We start from the raw sequence: 18,864 nt of genomic DNA, 5'->3' as shown, positions 1-18,864 counted from the left end.
CTCAGAGCTAACAATGTTTAAAGTGTGCTGGTACAGAGTACATAAACATCTCAAAAAAAGTAACTGATCCCCCTTAAATAATGACCATTATTCAAAAACGGGTAATTGTATTACAAATCTGTAAAATGCGTTGGAAGCAGAATTTATTTCTGCACATTTTGACACCTCAATTGTAGCAATTGACTAAATATTGACGTCACAGCGTACATTTAAATCAATGTAGTCCAAGATTGGAAAGTTGCAGTAAATTCTATTGATTTTGCATTGGAAGGAAATCTGTGTAATGATATCTGAGTGTTTTTGTCAATTTGTAAAAATTTGTATGTAAGTGCAACTTTGAAATCTGGACCTTACTACATTAAATTGACTGGTGTTTTATTGTTTTCTGGGCTATCGTATCAAATGAGGTGTCAAAATGCGCAGAAATAAATTCTTCTTCCAACGCATTTTACAGATTTGCAATACAATAGCGCCTTTTGAATAATGGCCATTATTTAAGGGGGTTAGTTACTTTTTTGAGATGTTTATTAGATTGTACCAATGATTGGCTTGCTGGCATACACTCAAATTTGCATTTGTATGCCATTCAGTATCTATGCCTAGTGCCAAAGTTTTTTATTTTGTGGTATAGTTTGTAATTTGTAATAATTATCATAAAAACTTAGGATGGCTTCCATTCTTTGGTTTGCATCTTTGTTAAGATGTTATTCTTCATCAAAAAATATTTACATGTAATTTTTTAAAAGTATAATTCCGTTGATCAATTTTCTGATGATGGAGGAACTGAGTTCATAAATATTAAAAAGACCAAGAATTAGTTAAGGAATGCCCATCAGGCAAATATACTAATAAACTTCAGAATCAATCCAAGTTCAGAGATCCAAAATGTGTATATTTTTGAATGTGAAACAATAATTAATGATTATTAATATATGATTCTCATTTTGTCAAAGCCACTAAATAATAGCACTGACCTGAAAGTTTCGGACAACTTGAACGATAGCCATTTTTTGGAGTAGTGAACGATCCAACTCCTTTCCAGTTGCCCTATAAAGTTGGATTGTCCACTATGATGGCTATCGTCCAAGATGGCAAAAATGTCGGGTCAGTGCTTATTGAATGGCTTTGACAAGATGGTTTTCATATATTAGCATTTCTACAAACCCAGTGAATCTCCTCCAGAATAACTAAATGACTCCCAACTTGAAAGATTGACACACTTTTTTAGACAGATTACAATGTCCTTTACGCCATGCACCTTACAGTGGGACAGGCAGATGTGACCTGCTACCACGAAATGAGCGTAAAGTCACAAGTTGGTAGTTTCAAAATGCTCCCTGGCTACTGTGTTGGTGTTCTTTGTTTCACATGCACTTGTTCAAGCCAGAAATATGTATGTATGTCCTTTGTGAATGGGGCCACTATGGGCCATTCATGAAGGACATCATACTGGTTTGTACAGGTGCGTGGCAAACAAAGAACATCAACTCAGTCAGCTAGGATGTTTCGAAATTACCAACATGCGACTTTACACTCATTTCGTTGTAGCAGGTCCAGCCCGGATGTCACCAGTGCCACTATTGAGATATGCTCCAATGAACTTCACAATAAACAATAGGAAACAAAGGATTTATTGACTGTTTTATTGATTTTTCACTACTTAAATGTCAAGTACTATAGACGTGATATACATCATTTTAAAGCTAATTTCAAGCAGAATATTGTGGTTAAATATCTTAAAAATGATGATTGGCGTTTCAGGGCTCAGTTGTGCTGGATGGTCACATATGTATATGGAACCTTCGATAGACATCTGCCTTTGGATTCCCATCATAAGGAGCATGACGTAAAGGACATCGCAATCTCTCTATTGTTGTATTACATAATGTGCATTAGTGATCAGTACAGCACATAATGTCGTACATGTTGTCTTGTGTGTTTCTAAGATCACGGTACACATCACACTCGCCTATGAAGGTCCTATGTATACATAGTTTTTGGTGTCTTTTTGCAATCTCTTAAATAAGTCTGTAAGTTTTTTGGGTTTTTTTTTGTGCCATTTGGTTCTGGTGTCCCAGCACTAATAATGACAAAAGCATACATCATCACACAACTGGATACAAAAATATGCACCATTTTGTTTTTATTTATTCATGTATGTAATAATCACATCAACAACATTTACCAAACTGTCATATAAAAACCTATTACAAGTCAGATGAATCATATTATACGGTTAAATCAAGTGCTTATTTTGTGGCTTTAAGAGGAACTATCTGTTATTTTTGAGAATATAATTGCCACGGTCAAAAATAGATTTTCTTTATACTTTCATATTCGATGGACCTTGACCTCAAACTAACACACATGGTATAAATTTCGGAAAAATATCCCCGTTGCCATGGTAACAGGCAAATTTCAATTTTAGGCCTATTTTCACAATTTTTGCATTTTTCAGCAGTCAAATTGTCAAGTTTTGAAGCCAGTGTTACTAATATACACAATATAAATATGATTTTTTCTTTATAAGGTATGAATAGGTCAAACCTTAGATGCCGCAATGAAAGTATAAAAATAATCACCAGATGTCAGGGTGGGTTATACCATTTATTTGAAATAGGGGTGTTTTTCAATTTTTTCAAAGTATGAAAATATACCAACTTTGTATAGCTCATAAACCATATGGTAGTGTTCCGATTTCAACATCGACCACAGCATGTTGAGATGATACAGTGGTCTTATGAAAAGTTACATTCGAGCTTGGGGAACATACATCTGTATATACAGTGTTGCCAGACATTTTCCTATTTGTGGAAATTCAACACAAATCTCACCTTAAGTTAAATGATGTGAAAATGAAACATCATCCTTTCAAGGAACATTTATTAGAAAGAGAGTTTTATTCATATCAAATTTGATCAGTTATAATGGTCAGTGTTGTTCTAAACCACATGGGTGATGCCATAATTAGGGTTTAATTGTGATTTGTGGATATTTTCAACTTTTTACAAGTCATAAAAATACCAAAATGCATTTCTATAATAAAGAAAGAAACATCGACCTCGTCATGTTGAGATTATATATTGGCCTTATGAAAAACTTATTTTGATCTGGGGGCGGGGTAAGACATCAGTTTATACAGTGTTGCCAGATAAACCACATGGGTGTTGCCATAATTGGGGTTTAATTGTGAGGTGTGGATATTTTCAACTTTTTACAAGTCATAAAAATACCAAATTGCATTTCTATAATAAAGAAAGAAACACCGACCTCGTCATTTTGAGATGATATATATGAAAAACTTATTTTGATGGGGGGGTAAAACATCAGTTTATACAGTGTTGCCAGATATTTTCCTATTTTTTCAAAATTCAACACAAGTCTCGCCCTAAGTTAAAAGATATGAAAATGAAACTTCACCTGCATACGGAACATATCTTTTAGAAATAAAGTTAATTTCATATTCAATTTGATCATCTGGGATGGTCAGTGTTATTTCTAAGCCATATGGGTGTTGCCATAGCTGGCGTTTAATATGACAATTTAGATATTTCCAGCTTTTTACAAGTCTTAAAAATAGTACACATCCTTAAAATTATTGTGGAATGAACGCAATATTAAGGTTAAAAATTACCCTAAGAACACTTAGTATGTGAATTTAAACTTTAAATTTGAGTTCGGAAAATATTTCCTTCTATACAGTATTGCCAGTTATTATCACATATATTCAAAATTCAACGTATGTCTCACTTTAGGATTTATATTGTTTAAATCGCTGCCATGAATAAACCACATGGATGATGCCACTATAAATGGAGTTAATAGTGAAATGTGGATACATTTTCAATTTTACAATGACACCTTATTAAAGTTACAGCTATAGTATTCCAATTTTTCACAAAAAACACCCAAAAAGCACACAAATTTGTCCTAATTTGGCGCTTTTATGGGCACTTTTGCCTTAATGCACCCAATTTGGTGTATTGTCTCCACTGCAAACCCACCAATCGACATACCAAAATTGCTAAGGTACCTCCAAAACCGTGGCACATCCCGTATACCTTTAACTAGGGAGAACCCCTCCGGGTCATGTCATAGGTATACTGTGCCCAGTAGTCCTCTTTTTCTACTTGAAACGGATATTTCCTCAGACAACTTTTATCAACATTTGGTGATTTTTTATTTTGCTTTAACCCTACAAGTATCTGCAAAAGTGTTCATATAAATCTCCTTCAGTCTTGAAAGCTTAATTTTAAATTCTAAATTCATGTCATCAATGAGCAGGGGATGCTTGAATGACAGAAAATTAGCAACAATATCATGCAACATTTCAATGGTCATTTCTTCTTCATACTTTCGACTCTCCTGCGAGCTCCTCTCGGGTAAGGTAACTGGACATTAATTTGTCTGGCTGTCAAAAGGTTCTGTGCGTTATTGTCTTTGACTATTCTCATATCTTTCGAGACATTTGCTGGATCTATATAGTTTTTTGCCCATTTCTTCCCCATCTTTTTTGCAAGTATAGTTGGGATGTGTGCTTTAATAATATGGGGTAGGTGTAATTTAAACATTATCTTACTCTTATATGCATCTTTTTGCAATGTAACAATCTTATGTTATTTTAATTTATTTTAGCCTAGCTAGTATGTGTATATTGGTAAAAACATTATGGCTTTTATGTATATTTTAAAGTATACATGTTTGATGTTTTCTGTGTTGTATTTTAAGGGTTGGTCACCCACCTTTGCACAGTATTTTTGTCGGACCTGAGAGCACATCAGACATATCAAATTGCATTTTGAATACGAGGAATGTCCTTCTGATATAAAATAATTGTGATTTTTTTAAATTCGGGATACAATAAAAATTTTAGGGTAAATTATGCATATTGATTTTTTTATTTTTGACATATTACAGTTAATTTAATAAATCTAATGATGTGTACTTAAAGTGTATGTAGCTGGGATGAAAAGCCGACCACTAATCAATTAATTAATGTTAATTGAAAAATTTGACCTTTCATAGTGAAGATATAGATTTTCCCCCAAAAGACCTTAGGTGTTATGGTGAAAAAATCTATATCTTCAATACGAAAGGTCAAATTTTCATATGGACGGCTTTTCATTCCAGCTACATACACTTTAAGTACATATCACTAGATTTATACAATTTACTTTTTGAGATCTGTTAAATTTCAAAATATCAATTTTTAATCATTTGCCATAAAATTTGTATTATATCGCACATTTCAATATGTCTGATGTGCTATCAGGTCCACAAAAATATGTGAAAACGCCGCTATTTGAACCCAGTATTACTTATAAAAATATCGACATCTCACTATTAAACCCTAATTATGGCAACACCCATGTGGTTTGGAACAACACTGACCATTTATACAACTGATCAAATTTAATATGAAAGTAAATTTCATTTTAATAAACTTTCCTTGTGAAGGTGAAGTTTCATTTTCGCATCATTTAGGTGAGACTTGTGTTAAATTTCAAAAATAGGAAAATATCTGGCAACACTGTATAAACATATGTTTTCCCCAAGCTTAAGTGTACATTTTTCATAAGACCAAGTATGTATCATTTCAACATGGTGAAAGGAATGCATACCATGGTATTTTGGTATTTTTAAAACTTTAAGTTCAAAATAACCACATCTCGCTATTTAACCCTAATTATGGCAACACCCATGTGGTTCGAACAACACTGACCATTTATACAACTGATCAAATTTAATATGAAAGTAAATTTCTTTCTAATAAACTAGTGCTGAATTTTGAAAAAATAGGAAAATATCTGGCAACACTGTATAAACAGATGTTTTTCCCCAAGCTCAAATGTAAATGTTTCATAAGACCGATGTATCATCTCAACATGATGAGGTCGATGTTTCATTTTCACATCTTTATTTTAGGAATGCATGCCATTGTATTTTGGCATTTTTAAGACTGAAAAATAGCTGAAAAGGTTGAAAAAAAGCTGAAAAAAGCTCAACATACGTTGAATTTTGAATTATGTGATAATATCTGGCAATACTGTATAGAAGGAAATATTTTCCGAACTCAAATTTAAAATTTAAATTCACATACTAAGTGTTCTTAGGTTCATTTTTAACCTTAATATTGCGTTCCTTCCACAATAACTTTAAAGGTGTGTACTATTTTTAAGACTTGTAAAAAGCTGAAAATATCTAAATATTGTCATATTAAACGCCAGCTATGGCAACACCCATATGGCTTAGAATAACACTGACCATCCCAGATGATCAAATTGAATATGAAATTAACTTTCTTTCTAAAAAGATATGTTCCATATGAAGGTGAAGTTTCATTTTCATATCTTTTAACTTACTGGCCGAGAGACTTGTGTTGAATTTTGAAAAATGGGAAAATATCCGGAAACATTTAATAATTTGATTTTTTACCCCCCGATCAAAATAACTTTTTCATAAGGCCAATGTATCATCTCAACAAGACGAGGTCGATGTTTCTTTCTTTATTATAGGTATTTTTATGACTTTTAAAAAGTTGAAAATATCCACAAATCACAATAAAACCCCAATTATGGCAACACCCATGTGGTTTAGAACAACACTGACCATTATAACTGATCAAATTTGATATGAATAAAAACTCTCTTTCTAATAAATGTTCCTTCAAAGAATGATGTTTCATTTTCACATCATTTAACTTAAGGTGAGATTTGTGTTGAATTTCAAAAAATAGGAAAATGTCTGGCAACACTGTATATACAGATGTGTTTTCCCCAAGCTCAAATGTAACTTTTTCATAAGATCAATGTATCATCTCAACATGCTGTGGTCGATGTTGAAATCGAGCACTACCATATGGTTTATGAGCTATACAAAGTTGGTATATTTTCATACTTTGAAAAAATTGAAAAACACCCTATTTCAAATAAATGGTATAACCCACCCTGACATCTGGTGATTATTTTTATACTTTCAATGCGGCATCTAAGGTTTGACCTATTCATACCTTATAAAGAAAACAGTATACATATATTGTGTATATTAGTAATACTGGCTTCAAAACTTGACAAATTGACTGCTGAAAAATGCAAAAATTGTGAAAATAGGTCTAAAATGAAAATTTGGCTGTTACCATGGCAACGGGGATATTTTCCCCAAATTTATTTCATGTGTGTTTGTTTCAGGTCAAGGTGCATCAAATATGAAAGTTTAAAGGAAATCCATTTTTTGACCGTGGCAAACATTTTAAAAAAATTCTCCAAAATAACAGATAATGCCTCTTAACAAGGGGATCCAAAACAATAGACCATTTATTAACTTTGCCTTTGCAATGGTACTAGGAAACAATAACTCTAGGGTCTATTCAATTTAAAATCTGCCAATACCCCTTTGGAAGATGTAATAAAAGCCTTCTACAGAGGGAGTATGTTTTTCAAATGGAATTGAAACATATACTCCCTCTGTATGGCCTTACCAATATCTTTCACATCTGGAGTGAGTATTTCAAATGGAAGTTACCCAAATGTCTATTCTATTTGAAACCCATACTCACTTGGTGGAAAACTATAGCTAAATCTTCTACAGGGGGAGTGTGGGTTTCAAGTGGAATAGCCCCAAACATGTCAGCATCCATTGTCTGTAAATATTGTGCCTAATATCATCTTTCTTTCAGCTTGCATAACAAAGGGAGAAATCTGGCCTTCTTTTTTGTACAAATTGTCATTGGGCAGGAAAAACCTGAACATGTTTAAAGCAAAACTGCTAACCAGTTACATAAGGGGTTTTGCTTTAAACATTTTCAGGGGCCAATGACACATAAAAGGTTTTTCTTGCCCAACGACAAAATGTGTTGTTGTCCTGTACATTGGGATGCACATATTGGGCCATTCCAGTTGAAATACATACCCCTATGGAAGATATAACCTTAATATCCCACACAGGGGGTGTGGATTTCAAATGTGGTTACCTGAATTGGGTAATTCCATTTAAAATCTATACCCACTGTGTGGGAGATAAATGTCATGACTTCCATAGAGGGTGTATGGATTTCAACAGGAATTGGCCATTGAAATAAAGCAGGAGCTATTGAATGATATTGTCCCTTTACACAGCAGCTACTTGGAACCTAACCCTAATCCCCTAAATCTTTATCATGTAACTGAATACAGAATAAACCACATTTTAGGGGATGACGGCAAGATTCATCTTATTGCCGTTTCACACCAATTTCCAAGATACTTTGCACAATACACACTGTACTTTGCCCTTTGAAAACGCTATGTTAGATTATAGTGAGTTTTTTTATGTTAAGTATTGAAATTAAAATGTTTGTTCATAAGAAGACTTTTTTATGGAAACATAAACTCATTTAACAATTTGTATAATACTATTGTACATAATACATAATAATTCAGTAAGATTGATAAGCATGTATGCCAGCATCAATAAATAAGAGGTAACTGTCAGCAGAATTTTGGTTTAAAGATTAAAAAGTTCATCATGAGCGGAGGCTTGACGCAATATCCCAAAGGTTCATATCCGGCAGCATTAATACATTGTGCAATGAAGCAGTGTGCTATACACTGTGTCTCTCTCTCCATTCAAAGGGTATTGGCTGATACTGGTAAAGCAAGCACTAAATTTGGCTTCAAACCCAGACAATGTTGAAAGAGATGCCAGTTTTTAGGAAATTTGTAGTCATTGGGGCTATTCCAGTTAATATCCATACACCTATGGAAGACATGACCTTAATCTCCCACACAGGGAGTGTAGATATCAAATGAAGTCACCTTTTCAAGTTAACCTCATTTGAAATTCACACTCCCTGTATGGATGATTAAGCAAAGGTCATGTCTTCTGAGATGAAAATTCATCTCAGATGTCTTCCAGGGGGTATAATGGATTTCAACTGGAATAGCCCATTATGCTTCTCCCTACCTGGAGCCTGTTTCACAAAGCCATACTATGATCTTAGGATTGATGTAGGATCGAAACCCCTATTAAATCATTCAGGGCCCCTGGTGTATCAGTGAGTATCATGGAAGATACACTATGGACCACAATAGCCTCATCCCAATGCCATAGTTCAATAACCTCAATTAAACAATCACAGAGCAAAATTTGACCTCAAGTTGCAGAGTATGAGTTTGTGTACCCAAATTTTCAAAGGTCATTCAATGAATGTGCAACTGTATTGGGGTTTAAGAAATGTGTCCTGATAGATGAGCATGTTGTGGATCCTAGTGATATGCAGGCCTCATTGTGTTGAAATGTTGCAAACATTACCTGGATGTGCGATGCGTGAACTCCAGTGGTGTTGAAAGAGATATAGCACCTAAGCCATGACAGCCCTCATCCTTGTATCCATTAACCTTTATAAGACACATTGTCTATACAAAAGTCAAATGTAAAAGGTTGGTCACATTCACAAATCAGCCTACATCCTATACTCCTGTTTATCTTATACATATTTCTGCTCATGTTATTGGTCCTACCTTTGGTGAAAAATTTCTAAAAACATCTAACAAAATTCAGAAAATTTGTCAACTTTTGAGTTCAATTTGGTCCCAAATTTAGGCTTTTAGTATGGAATTGTTTTTTTTATATATAAATATAATTCCTGTTTGAGACTCTTGGAGATATATCCCTACCCAAACCAAACTTGAGTACTCCTCATGGTATTTATCTTTTGTTGACCTTTGCCTCGTGCTCATGACCTTTGACCTCATTTAGTGATGCTGGGATACATCAAATTAATATTCATATCATGTTCATGACTGTTTATTTACAATGGTTTGCAAGGTGTGTATATGTTGTTACGCATGTCTTTATGACAGAGTGGTTTTTAATTAGCCGATTAGCTCTAATTAACATTCAACCCTAAACTGGCATTGTCACATCCAAAATGACCGATTATAATTATGGCAATTCCTTTACTTGTCCTTTTTAAAATAAATCTTTGGAAATATATTTTGTATTGGATAACATAGATTCAAGCAAACAAGACTGATGAGTTTTTTATGCTAAATTCTCTATAATGTCCTGAGATTGTTATCTATGGGCTTATTACACATTTTATGCCATGTAGTCTGTTTTGTAATTTTTTTTGTAAATTTGGCAAAATGTGTTTCTTGTTTTTGAATGATCCAAGTTTGTTACCTCATATAAAGTTGGCTAAAATACTTTTAAAAAAAAGATGCATAATTATAAGAATCCTGATCCTCTAACTAAAAAAAGGGGCTGATAATTGTTCAAAAAATGCTCCAAATTAATTAAAAACAGGTGTATATCTGAAGTGACTATATAGAAAAATTAAATGTATAGTTCTTAATTAATTATCTAATGGGCTTTTAGATTAGTTTGGACATCCATTATTCGTTTTAGGTTTTGTGATTTCAAAGTGCTCTCTTTCAAACTTGCAGCTAAACCTCATCTGCTGAATAGTTCATAATAGTTAGAATTGTCTCTTCTTTCATTAATAATATTTCCTTTCAATTCCCAAAACTAAAAAAAATTCCCATATGCCATAATAAGGGTTGCGATTAACCAGCAGAATTTTTTTGCACTTAGTTCCACGTTGAACTCTAACCTTTGACCTGCCCCCTCTAGACGTGCCAACCCGCGTGGTGACAAGCTCCTCTACTCTGCCAGAGCCCCAGCATGCTGCTACCACACTAATAATGGATCCTAATGATGAAACTACTACTACCACAGATCAAAATATCTCCCCCACCGGGTATGGACCTAGTGCCGGATACGGACCCAATGGAGGTTACTCGCCCGATACGCCAAATTCCGGACTAGGTGGAAGCATCAACTATAGCGACGGAACCCCAAGTCCAGGCCCAAGTTTCGGATATAACGGAGATGTCCATCAAGCAGGTAATCATTAATTGTGCACATTTTTTTTTCTCATTTTTTTCACCTGTAATTTCTGCTATTTGCTTTTGTTTGGTATAGATGTTTTATGTATGGATATTGTCTGTCAATCAGAAATCAAGCAAATGTAAAGCACATAGGGTGACTGCATCAAGATGAAATAAGAGTTTTTACTCTCCATGCGAGTCAAAAAATTTCAGCATTGTACATTGTCATGATCATATAAATTTTGAATCTGAATGAAAAATGCATCAAAATGAGTACAAACATGTTAAAGGCTATGGCTTGCACGCTAAAGATGCAGAGGCATCTTGGCAGATGATAAATAAAACACTTTACATTATAATAACTTGGTCTACAAAAGCAATACATGTTGCATAAACAATCTACATGTATTAATGCTCTGCGTGCAAGCCATAGCCTTCAACATAAAAAGTCAAAGTTTTAAGATATTTTCTTAAAATATCAAGAGCTATCTCAAGAGCTTCTGAGCCAATACTAGGCATGTTTGTACTCATTTTAATGCATTTTTCATGCAGATTCCAAATATGGTCATGAAAATTAACAATGCTGAAATTTTTTAATTAAAATTTTTTAAACTTGTCACCTGAAGTCGACACCCACATGGAGAACTGAAAAGGCAACATCTTTTGAAGCGGAAAAATTGTCTGACAATATATTCTAATTGTATTTGTTTTGCTTGGATTCAATTGGTCAGACTGTTTTAACCATACATTCAAATGATATCAAAACTCACATTAAATTCAGATGAGAATCAGTTTGAATAATAATGTTATTTTGGTCTATATTTGTTGAATATAAAAACTGAAATACCATTTTGTCATAGAATGTATTCTAGCTGGTATTATGGTTCTCCTTATCAATGGTGGTGTAGTAGATTTTAGCAAGTTCCCACTCGTGAACTTAGTAAAGTGAAAGAAGTCATGAAAGTATTTTGTGGTTAGATTTGTCGTAGGGCAGGAAAACCTCCTATGTGTCATTGGCCCCTGAACATGTTTAAAGCAAAACCTCCTATGTAACCGGTTGGCAGTTTTGTTTTAAACATGTTCAGGTGCCACAAACAAATAGGAGGTTTTTTCTTCCTGCCCTACGACGAAATTAATTATGTTCCCATTATAAGTCCTGTTTGTAAATTCTGAAGTATGACATGGTTTCTGCTATTCCTTCTGGGTCGTGTGACATTGAAAATTATGTTGTTGAAATTGAAATGGATTTTTTGTCGGTGATGGTTGCAGACTTTCCAAAAAGTGGGCCTTTTTTGCTTACATGCAAAAAATGGCCCCTTTGTTAATTTTACTTAATAATTTGGACCTTTTTTGGTACATTTTAAAAACATAGTTAGGCCGTGTACCCTTAGCTATGGGTCTGAAGTTGATCTTTCGTAAGGAGCATTTCAAAATGAGGAAAAGTCCACTTTTGATACGTTATCAAGTAACACTTGCATACACACCCTGTATTTATATGCACCTTACTTTCAATAGAGGATCTATCTTGACACAAAATCTAAATAAACACAGCCAAAATAAAAAGTCTCCACTAGTTCCATCCCCATTTAATCGAGAGTCTGATGAGTTTATGGCAAAATAATTTATATAATAATTTTCTATACACTTTCCTTCGAAGGTTGATACCAAATTGTGTAAAGAAAATTATTATATAAATTATTTTGCCATAAACTCATCAGACTCTGATTAAATGAGGATGGAACTAGTGGAGACTTTTTATTTTGGCTGTGTTTACTTACCAAATATAGAGGGAACATTACTTTGGAATAAATTAGAATACAATATAGAAGCAACGTGGGCATAAAAAAAAGCACATTGATGCAAGAAAAAGCATAATTAATGCAACCTGCCTGATCCTATAGATATGGTACCATTGTAAGCATCAATGGCATAGGCCTGTGAGACCTAGAATCCTACCTTTACTGTATATGCATCTGATACCTCAATTCTTCATTGCTATAAAACTTCTTCCTTCCTTCCTTCCTTCCTTCCTTCCTTCCTTCCTTCCTTCCATCATTCCTTCCTTCTTCCATAGCTTCATTCCTTTCTGTCCTTCCTCCCTCCCTTCCTTTCTTCCTCCGTTCCTTCCATCCTTCCTTCCCTAGCTTCCTTCCATATCTTCCTTCCTTCCTCCTTCCATATCTTCTTTCCTTCTTCCCTTCCTTCCTTTCTCCTTCCTCCTTCCCTTTCTTCCTTCCTTAATTCCTTCCTTCCTTCCTTCTTTCCTTCCTTCCCTCTGACCATTGCATGTGCTTGTATCACCAGTTAATGAATGCTTATAGCTTGCTATGCACCTGTTATTCCATGCTTGCAAAACTTCTTGTAACATGTATTTATAAACACTAAATCATATGTGCAATTTCCAATGTATAAACATGACATTATAGCCAAAGTGAAGGGCAATTTCAACAATCAAGTTGACCATAAGGACTGCGTGATGTACAAATACGATCGCAGTTGGATCGTGTAGGCTGTTGAAAGCTGTGTTCATTCAATTCCTAGTATACATTGTTATTTGTGATATTCTTTTTACTGAGGTACATGTACAGTTATGATGAGTTTTGCAAATTGTTTTGCATAGATTGTGTTTCCCCATCGCATCTTGTAGTACTAGTTTTAGATACCGTATCTTGTAATGCATTAACAGTTGTTAATCCCCGATGTTGTCTGTGTATATGTAGATAATGTGTAGTTTAAGATTTTTTTTTAAATTGTCAAAGTCAAGTTACCTGTAATTTCAAAGAGTGTTTAGCATTTGTTATAGCACTGCAATGTCCTATGTCCATATGAAACCTCACATACTTCACATATAATGCCAAACATTCCCGATATAGGTATGTAATTATCATAGACAAGAAATATATAGACCATTCACCAACAAGCTAAGTCCCAGTGCTTTGTATACTGAGAATTCTTGCATATTCACGAGGTCCGATTTTTCGAAAACAAAAATGCTGTAACAGGAGCAGAATGGGAATAGCATTTTTGTGCACATGCTTCATGGAATGATTGGGCCTCATAAACAGATGATGTTGGACTTTGCCTGTTGGTGAATGGTTTGTACATTTATTGTCTATGGGGATTACCATATTCACCTTAATGTGGGCCCATCCCCTAATAAGTGCCCCCATAGAATGTTTCAAATGACAGCTGTCTAGGCTACCCCCTACCCCCCCCCCCACCCTTTTTCTAATGCACCTGTACAAATTAATTTTCTATCAAAAGTCTAAATAAATATCCAAAATTTTCTTGAAATTGGCTCAATTTCTGTGAATTAATGAGTCCAAAATCTGGGCCTATTTTGACAACAAATTGGTATAGTCCTACTGCCAGGCTTCTGGAGGCACATCCCTACCCAAAGCAAACTTAATTGGGTACCCCTGGTATATCTTTCGGAATTTGCAGGAGAGCAGTAAATAACTCTTCTGGAGCCTTCAAGGAGAGCTGTTTATATATAGTAATTTACAAGAGAATGTAAATAGAGAATGGTCAACTAAGTTGAGCTAAAAATCACTCTCCTATATAAGATTTAAGGAGAGCAGTAGAGAGTGATTGCTCTCCCTCCTCAAATGGCAGTCCCTGCACTCCCTTCCCATAATAGATCCCACGAAAAAGAGTCATATGGCCCAGATGAAAAACACACCAAACACACTTTGAGAAAACAGGTACATTATGTGTTGTATCAGGCCTCATCTTTTGAAAATTGCTGGTGAGTGACAAATCACTCTCCTCAACTGATTTGGCAGGTGAGCTGTAGGTGAGTGATTTTAATCACTTGTATTATTATTTTACCAAATGTAGGAGAGTGATAAAAAGCTCTCCTCAGCTTCATTTTAGGCGAGTGATTGCTCTCACTCACCTCAAAAGACAAGGCCTGTTGTATGTAATCTGTTAATGTACCGTGTTTGTCTGACTTTCTTGATGTTTGTTTGTTTTCTTTACCATATACGCACTGTTTTATAGGCACGACTATTCCATTGTTTATAGTAGAAGGTCAGTTAAATACCAAATTATAGTTTCATTTCTCTTACTTATTTGCTTTCATAATCATTTATTTTGTTGTCTATCTGTTGCTTAACATTAATAATGCTTGTGATTCCACTCATGTGCATACATACACATGCATTCATAAACACCCCAATTGTGTATGACTTTTCAATCATGGCGTTTCATACACCCACATTCTAATGGAGTTTACACACATAAATTTATATCGACTTACTGTTGAGGTCTTCATATCACAAAATAAGGGTGTTATACCAAAGACACCATTTTTGAAGTTGTCTTCAACCGTGGAGCTCCACGGTTGGAGATAGCTTAACTGTTGGTTTGTGTGTATAATATGCACAACTCCACAGTTTGAATGTGGATATAAAGGCACACACTTATGCACACACCCACAGTGGCGGCACCAGAGAAATTTTTTCGGGAGGAGGGGGCAAAAGGGGGGCAGAACCTCCAACTGGGGAGAATTTTCACCTAATTTTGGCTAAAAAGTTACTTTTCACCCCTCTTTTCAATTTTTTTTCGGGGGCAATTGGGAGAGAGCTTCTGTCTGGGGGGGGGCATATTCCCCCATGCCCCCCCCCCATAGCGCCACCACTGCACACCCACATACTTGCACACACCTACACATTTTCACCGACAACCGTACGTGTGGACCTGTTTTGTGTTTGTGGTTGTTAACAGTGAAACTGTGTACCCACAGTGTGGGTCCCACACACAGACATACATGATATTTCACCGCTAACCGTCAACCTGGTATTACACCTATGATTGAGGACCCTACACCATATGCAAAGTTATGCTGTATAGCACCCTCTGCCGCTGTCTTACGACCGTGGAAATCCACGGTTGGCTATGCGTAGTTTTTCCCTACGTAAGTGTGGACTCAAAGTCCACGTTTGTAGGTGAAAACAAATACGTTCATGCATTAAACACACACAAAACAAATCTGATGAATTTCAATGGTAAAAGAAACCATAATTAATTTTGTCATTTTGTAAAAACAAAGAAATTGAGAATAATATTCAGAGAGTTGTTTTTCAAGATCAGTTCTTTTCTGCTGATTATTTTTTTACTTTGTGTTTAAGGGGGTACTACACCCCTGGCCAATTTTGTGCCAATTTTTGCATTTTTGTCAAACATAGCACATTGGTGAAAAGTAAGATATGTATATTATAGGGGCAAGGACTACAACTACTGTACTGAAAATTCAGCAACTCAAAGAAAGTAGTTATTGATTTATTGATCAAATATTGGTTTCCCTCATTTTTGACTGTTACTCCACAACTGTTGTCTGAGCTGAAATAAAATTTCCAGTGCAGTAGTTGTAGTCCTTGCCCCTATAATATACATATCTTACTTGTCCCCAATGTGCTATAATTTTTTGAGAAAAATGCAAAAATAGGCAAAAAATTGGGCAGGGGTTTAGTACCCCCTTAAAGGAACCTTTTCATTTCTTCAGTAGTCACAACACAATGCAAATAAATGGCTCTTTTGAGAGCCACCAATAGAGGGCACTAGTTTCTTTTTGTTAGGTGTTTCTATTACTTTATTAATTGGACACTCTTTTTGTGAGGCGTTTCTATTTCTTTTTTAAGTGGACAGCTATCTTGCTTGTTCAATGTTGTAAGCAGTTTCCCTATCTGATTGTAAACCCATGTACAATTTGTTGAGTGATTATTACCCTGTATGTTACCTATGTATACTATAAATCTATTACTGGTAATCAGTGATGCCAACACCATCATTTAGGTGCAGAAGATCGCTTGCCCCGTCTCCAAAAAATTGTTTGCCAAAAATTGGGATACTTTTGCAAGTTTCAGACGAAAGCAGTAATTCTGATGTATTTACGTTTTTATGTTGTCAAATTTTTTAGCAGTTTTAGAGGTTAGTTTCAAACTGCAATAATGCTGGGTTTTGTGACCATTTATTAAGTCAAGCAAGTGCTCTTCTTTCCAGTTGGGTGATTTAGGTTCAAAATTCAAATCTAACTACCTAAATATCTGGTATTGGGTACTTTTACTGGAGTTGGTAAAGATACTTAAGAGGCATTCACTGTGGCATGGCAAGCCATTTTGTCACACCTTGATACCAAAGAGTTTGGCAACACTGGTAATTTCCATACCCTTTGCTTCCCAACATTAAGCTCTAATGCCACTCATCTTCTGTTTACCAAATTATGTGAAAATGTGCAAACATTTGTTCATGTTTTTACCAGCTAAAGTACACCACGTTGGCATTACCAATGATATACATATGCTGGTGCATACCCAAGGTAGTCGCTTTTGGGGCTTTAGGCCTCCAGGTTATCAAAAAAATAAAAAAATAAATGCTGGTGATTTAATGTGCGCTTCAGCTAGGCATGACCTAATTATCAGCACACTTCAACAAACATGAAAAATCAGCTTATTTTGGGCACTTGTCAGCTACTCATCAGCCCCCCTCCCTGGTATACCTCCCGTTTTGAATGTTTTTGGGCACATCACTGGTATGCTTCAAGTGCAGATAGTTTTATCATACATTTTTCACAGACCAGCCATCATGACTTATTGTTTATTGATATGTTTTCATTTTGAGCAGTCATTGCAATTTAGTTTCATTTATTTGCTCTCTGTACTGTACTTTTTTCATTCCATGCTTTAATTTACAATTTTATGTCACACTCGTTTGTATCTGGTATGCCATTTCTTTTGAAATGTTGATTTAGTCAAATGGCCAGTACATTGTTATTTTGTATTGTACCTTGTAGTGAGTAGCAACAAGTAAGCCTTGTATCATGTGTTTTGGTCATACCTACATGTATGTGAGTCCTCCGACCACAATTCTCAAGAAGAACATGATGAATTCTGGACCCTGAATAATACAAGATCACATGATCTCATCTGACGATAGAGGGTTCAAACTTGTACCGTTCTGTACATATTAGTGAAAGTGGGTAATTTTTTTTATTACTATTTTTTTGTCTGTTTGGTTTAGTTTGTTTGCTGATGTGCTCAGTGATTTTCATCACTCGTTCCTGTTTATGTTTGTACTGTTTTCCTGACACTTCTGTGGGCTCTGGAATTGGTAATTTTTGGCCATCAAAATTTACCTACTTCTGTGCCTACATTAGTTGTTTTTTTATCCCCTCTGCTTACCGTCTAGTCTGTATTTTACTTGTTTCCCCACATCATTTTGGTATACCTTGCCCTTTTCTTTCTACATATTAGTGCTTGATCATATTTTGGTCACTTTTACTTGAGACTATATTTACCTACGAGAGTCCTCCAAATATAATTCTGAACAAGACCATGAAGGCTTCTGAGAAACCTGAATGATATAAGATCACATTTTTTCATCTGAAGATATGGAGGGGTCCAAAGCTTTTATAGTTTTCTGTGCATATTAGTACTCGAATATATCATTGGTCACTTTTGAATAGGGAGTATAATGAGAGTCCTCTGGCCACAATTCTGAACATGAACATGGCCTAAGACAACCCATACAGCACTATAAATATTTAGGAATATTATAAAAGCTCTCTAATATGTATAAATGACAAAAGCTTTTGACTCTCCATATCCTCATATGAGATCACATGATCTCTTATGCAATCATTGTTTCAGTTAAGTCAGTATGGCGCTAAACTCTGAAATGTGCCATTCTTCTGCAGTACAAGTTTATGCTCCTGCAGTGTCAGAATTCTGGTCTCATGAAAAAATGAGAAGGCTTGAAATTTCACTGGACATGGAACTTATGGTAAATTGTCATGATCTACCCTTACAAAACTCAGTGCTAAACTTGGAGAGCTGATACTGGCTGTGATGGTTATTATTTACGTAGGCTTATTAGTTATTACACGGTTGTTTGATGGGATCATTTATTAGTTTTTCAAACAAAACATCATGTATAACCAAATTTTAGGCTTAAACAGCTACAAGTGATACCGTGCTAATGTATACAGATGCTTTGG

At 35.0% G+C, this 18,864-nt stretch overlaps 1 protein-coding gene across 1 annotated transcript in view; it reads left to right on the top strand.

Annotated features, from left to right (window-relative positions):
- LOC140169186 (uncharacterized) overlaps positions 1–18,864 on the top strand; it is a 144,915-nt gene that overhangs the window by 99,937 nt on the left and 26,114 nt on the right. Inside the window, exon 13 of the mRNA XM_072192444.1 lies at positions 10,612–10,884. Within this exon, the coding sequence (XP_072048545.1) occupies positions 10,612–10,884 (273 nt within the window). The remainder of the gene's footprint in view (positions 1–10,611; positions 10,885–18,864) is intronic.

Source organism: Amphiura filiformis, chromosome 14 (assembly GCF_039555335.1).
Source record: "Amphiura filiformis chromosome 14, Afil_fr2py, whole genome shotgun sequence".
NCBI classification, from domain to species: Eukaryota; Metazoa; Echinodermata; class Ophiuroidea; order Amphilepidida; family Amphiuridae; genus Amphiura; species Amphiura filiformis.
This window is presented reverse-complemented; position numbering and strand designations above follow the sequence as displayed.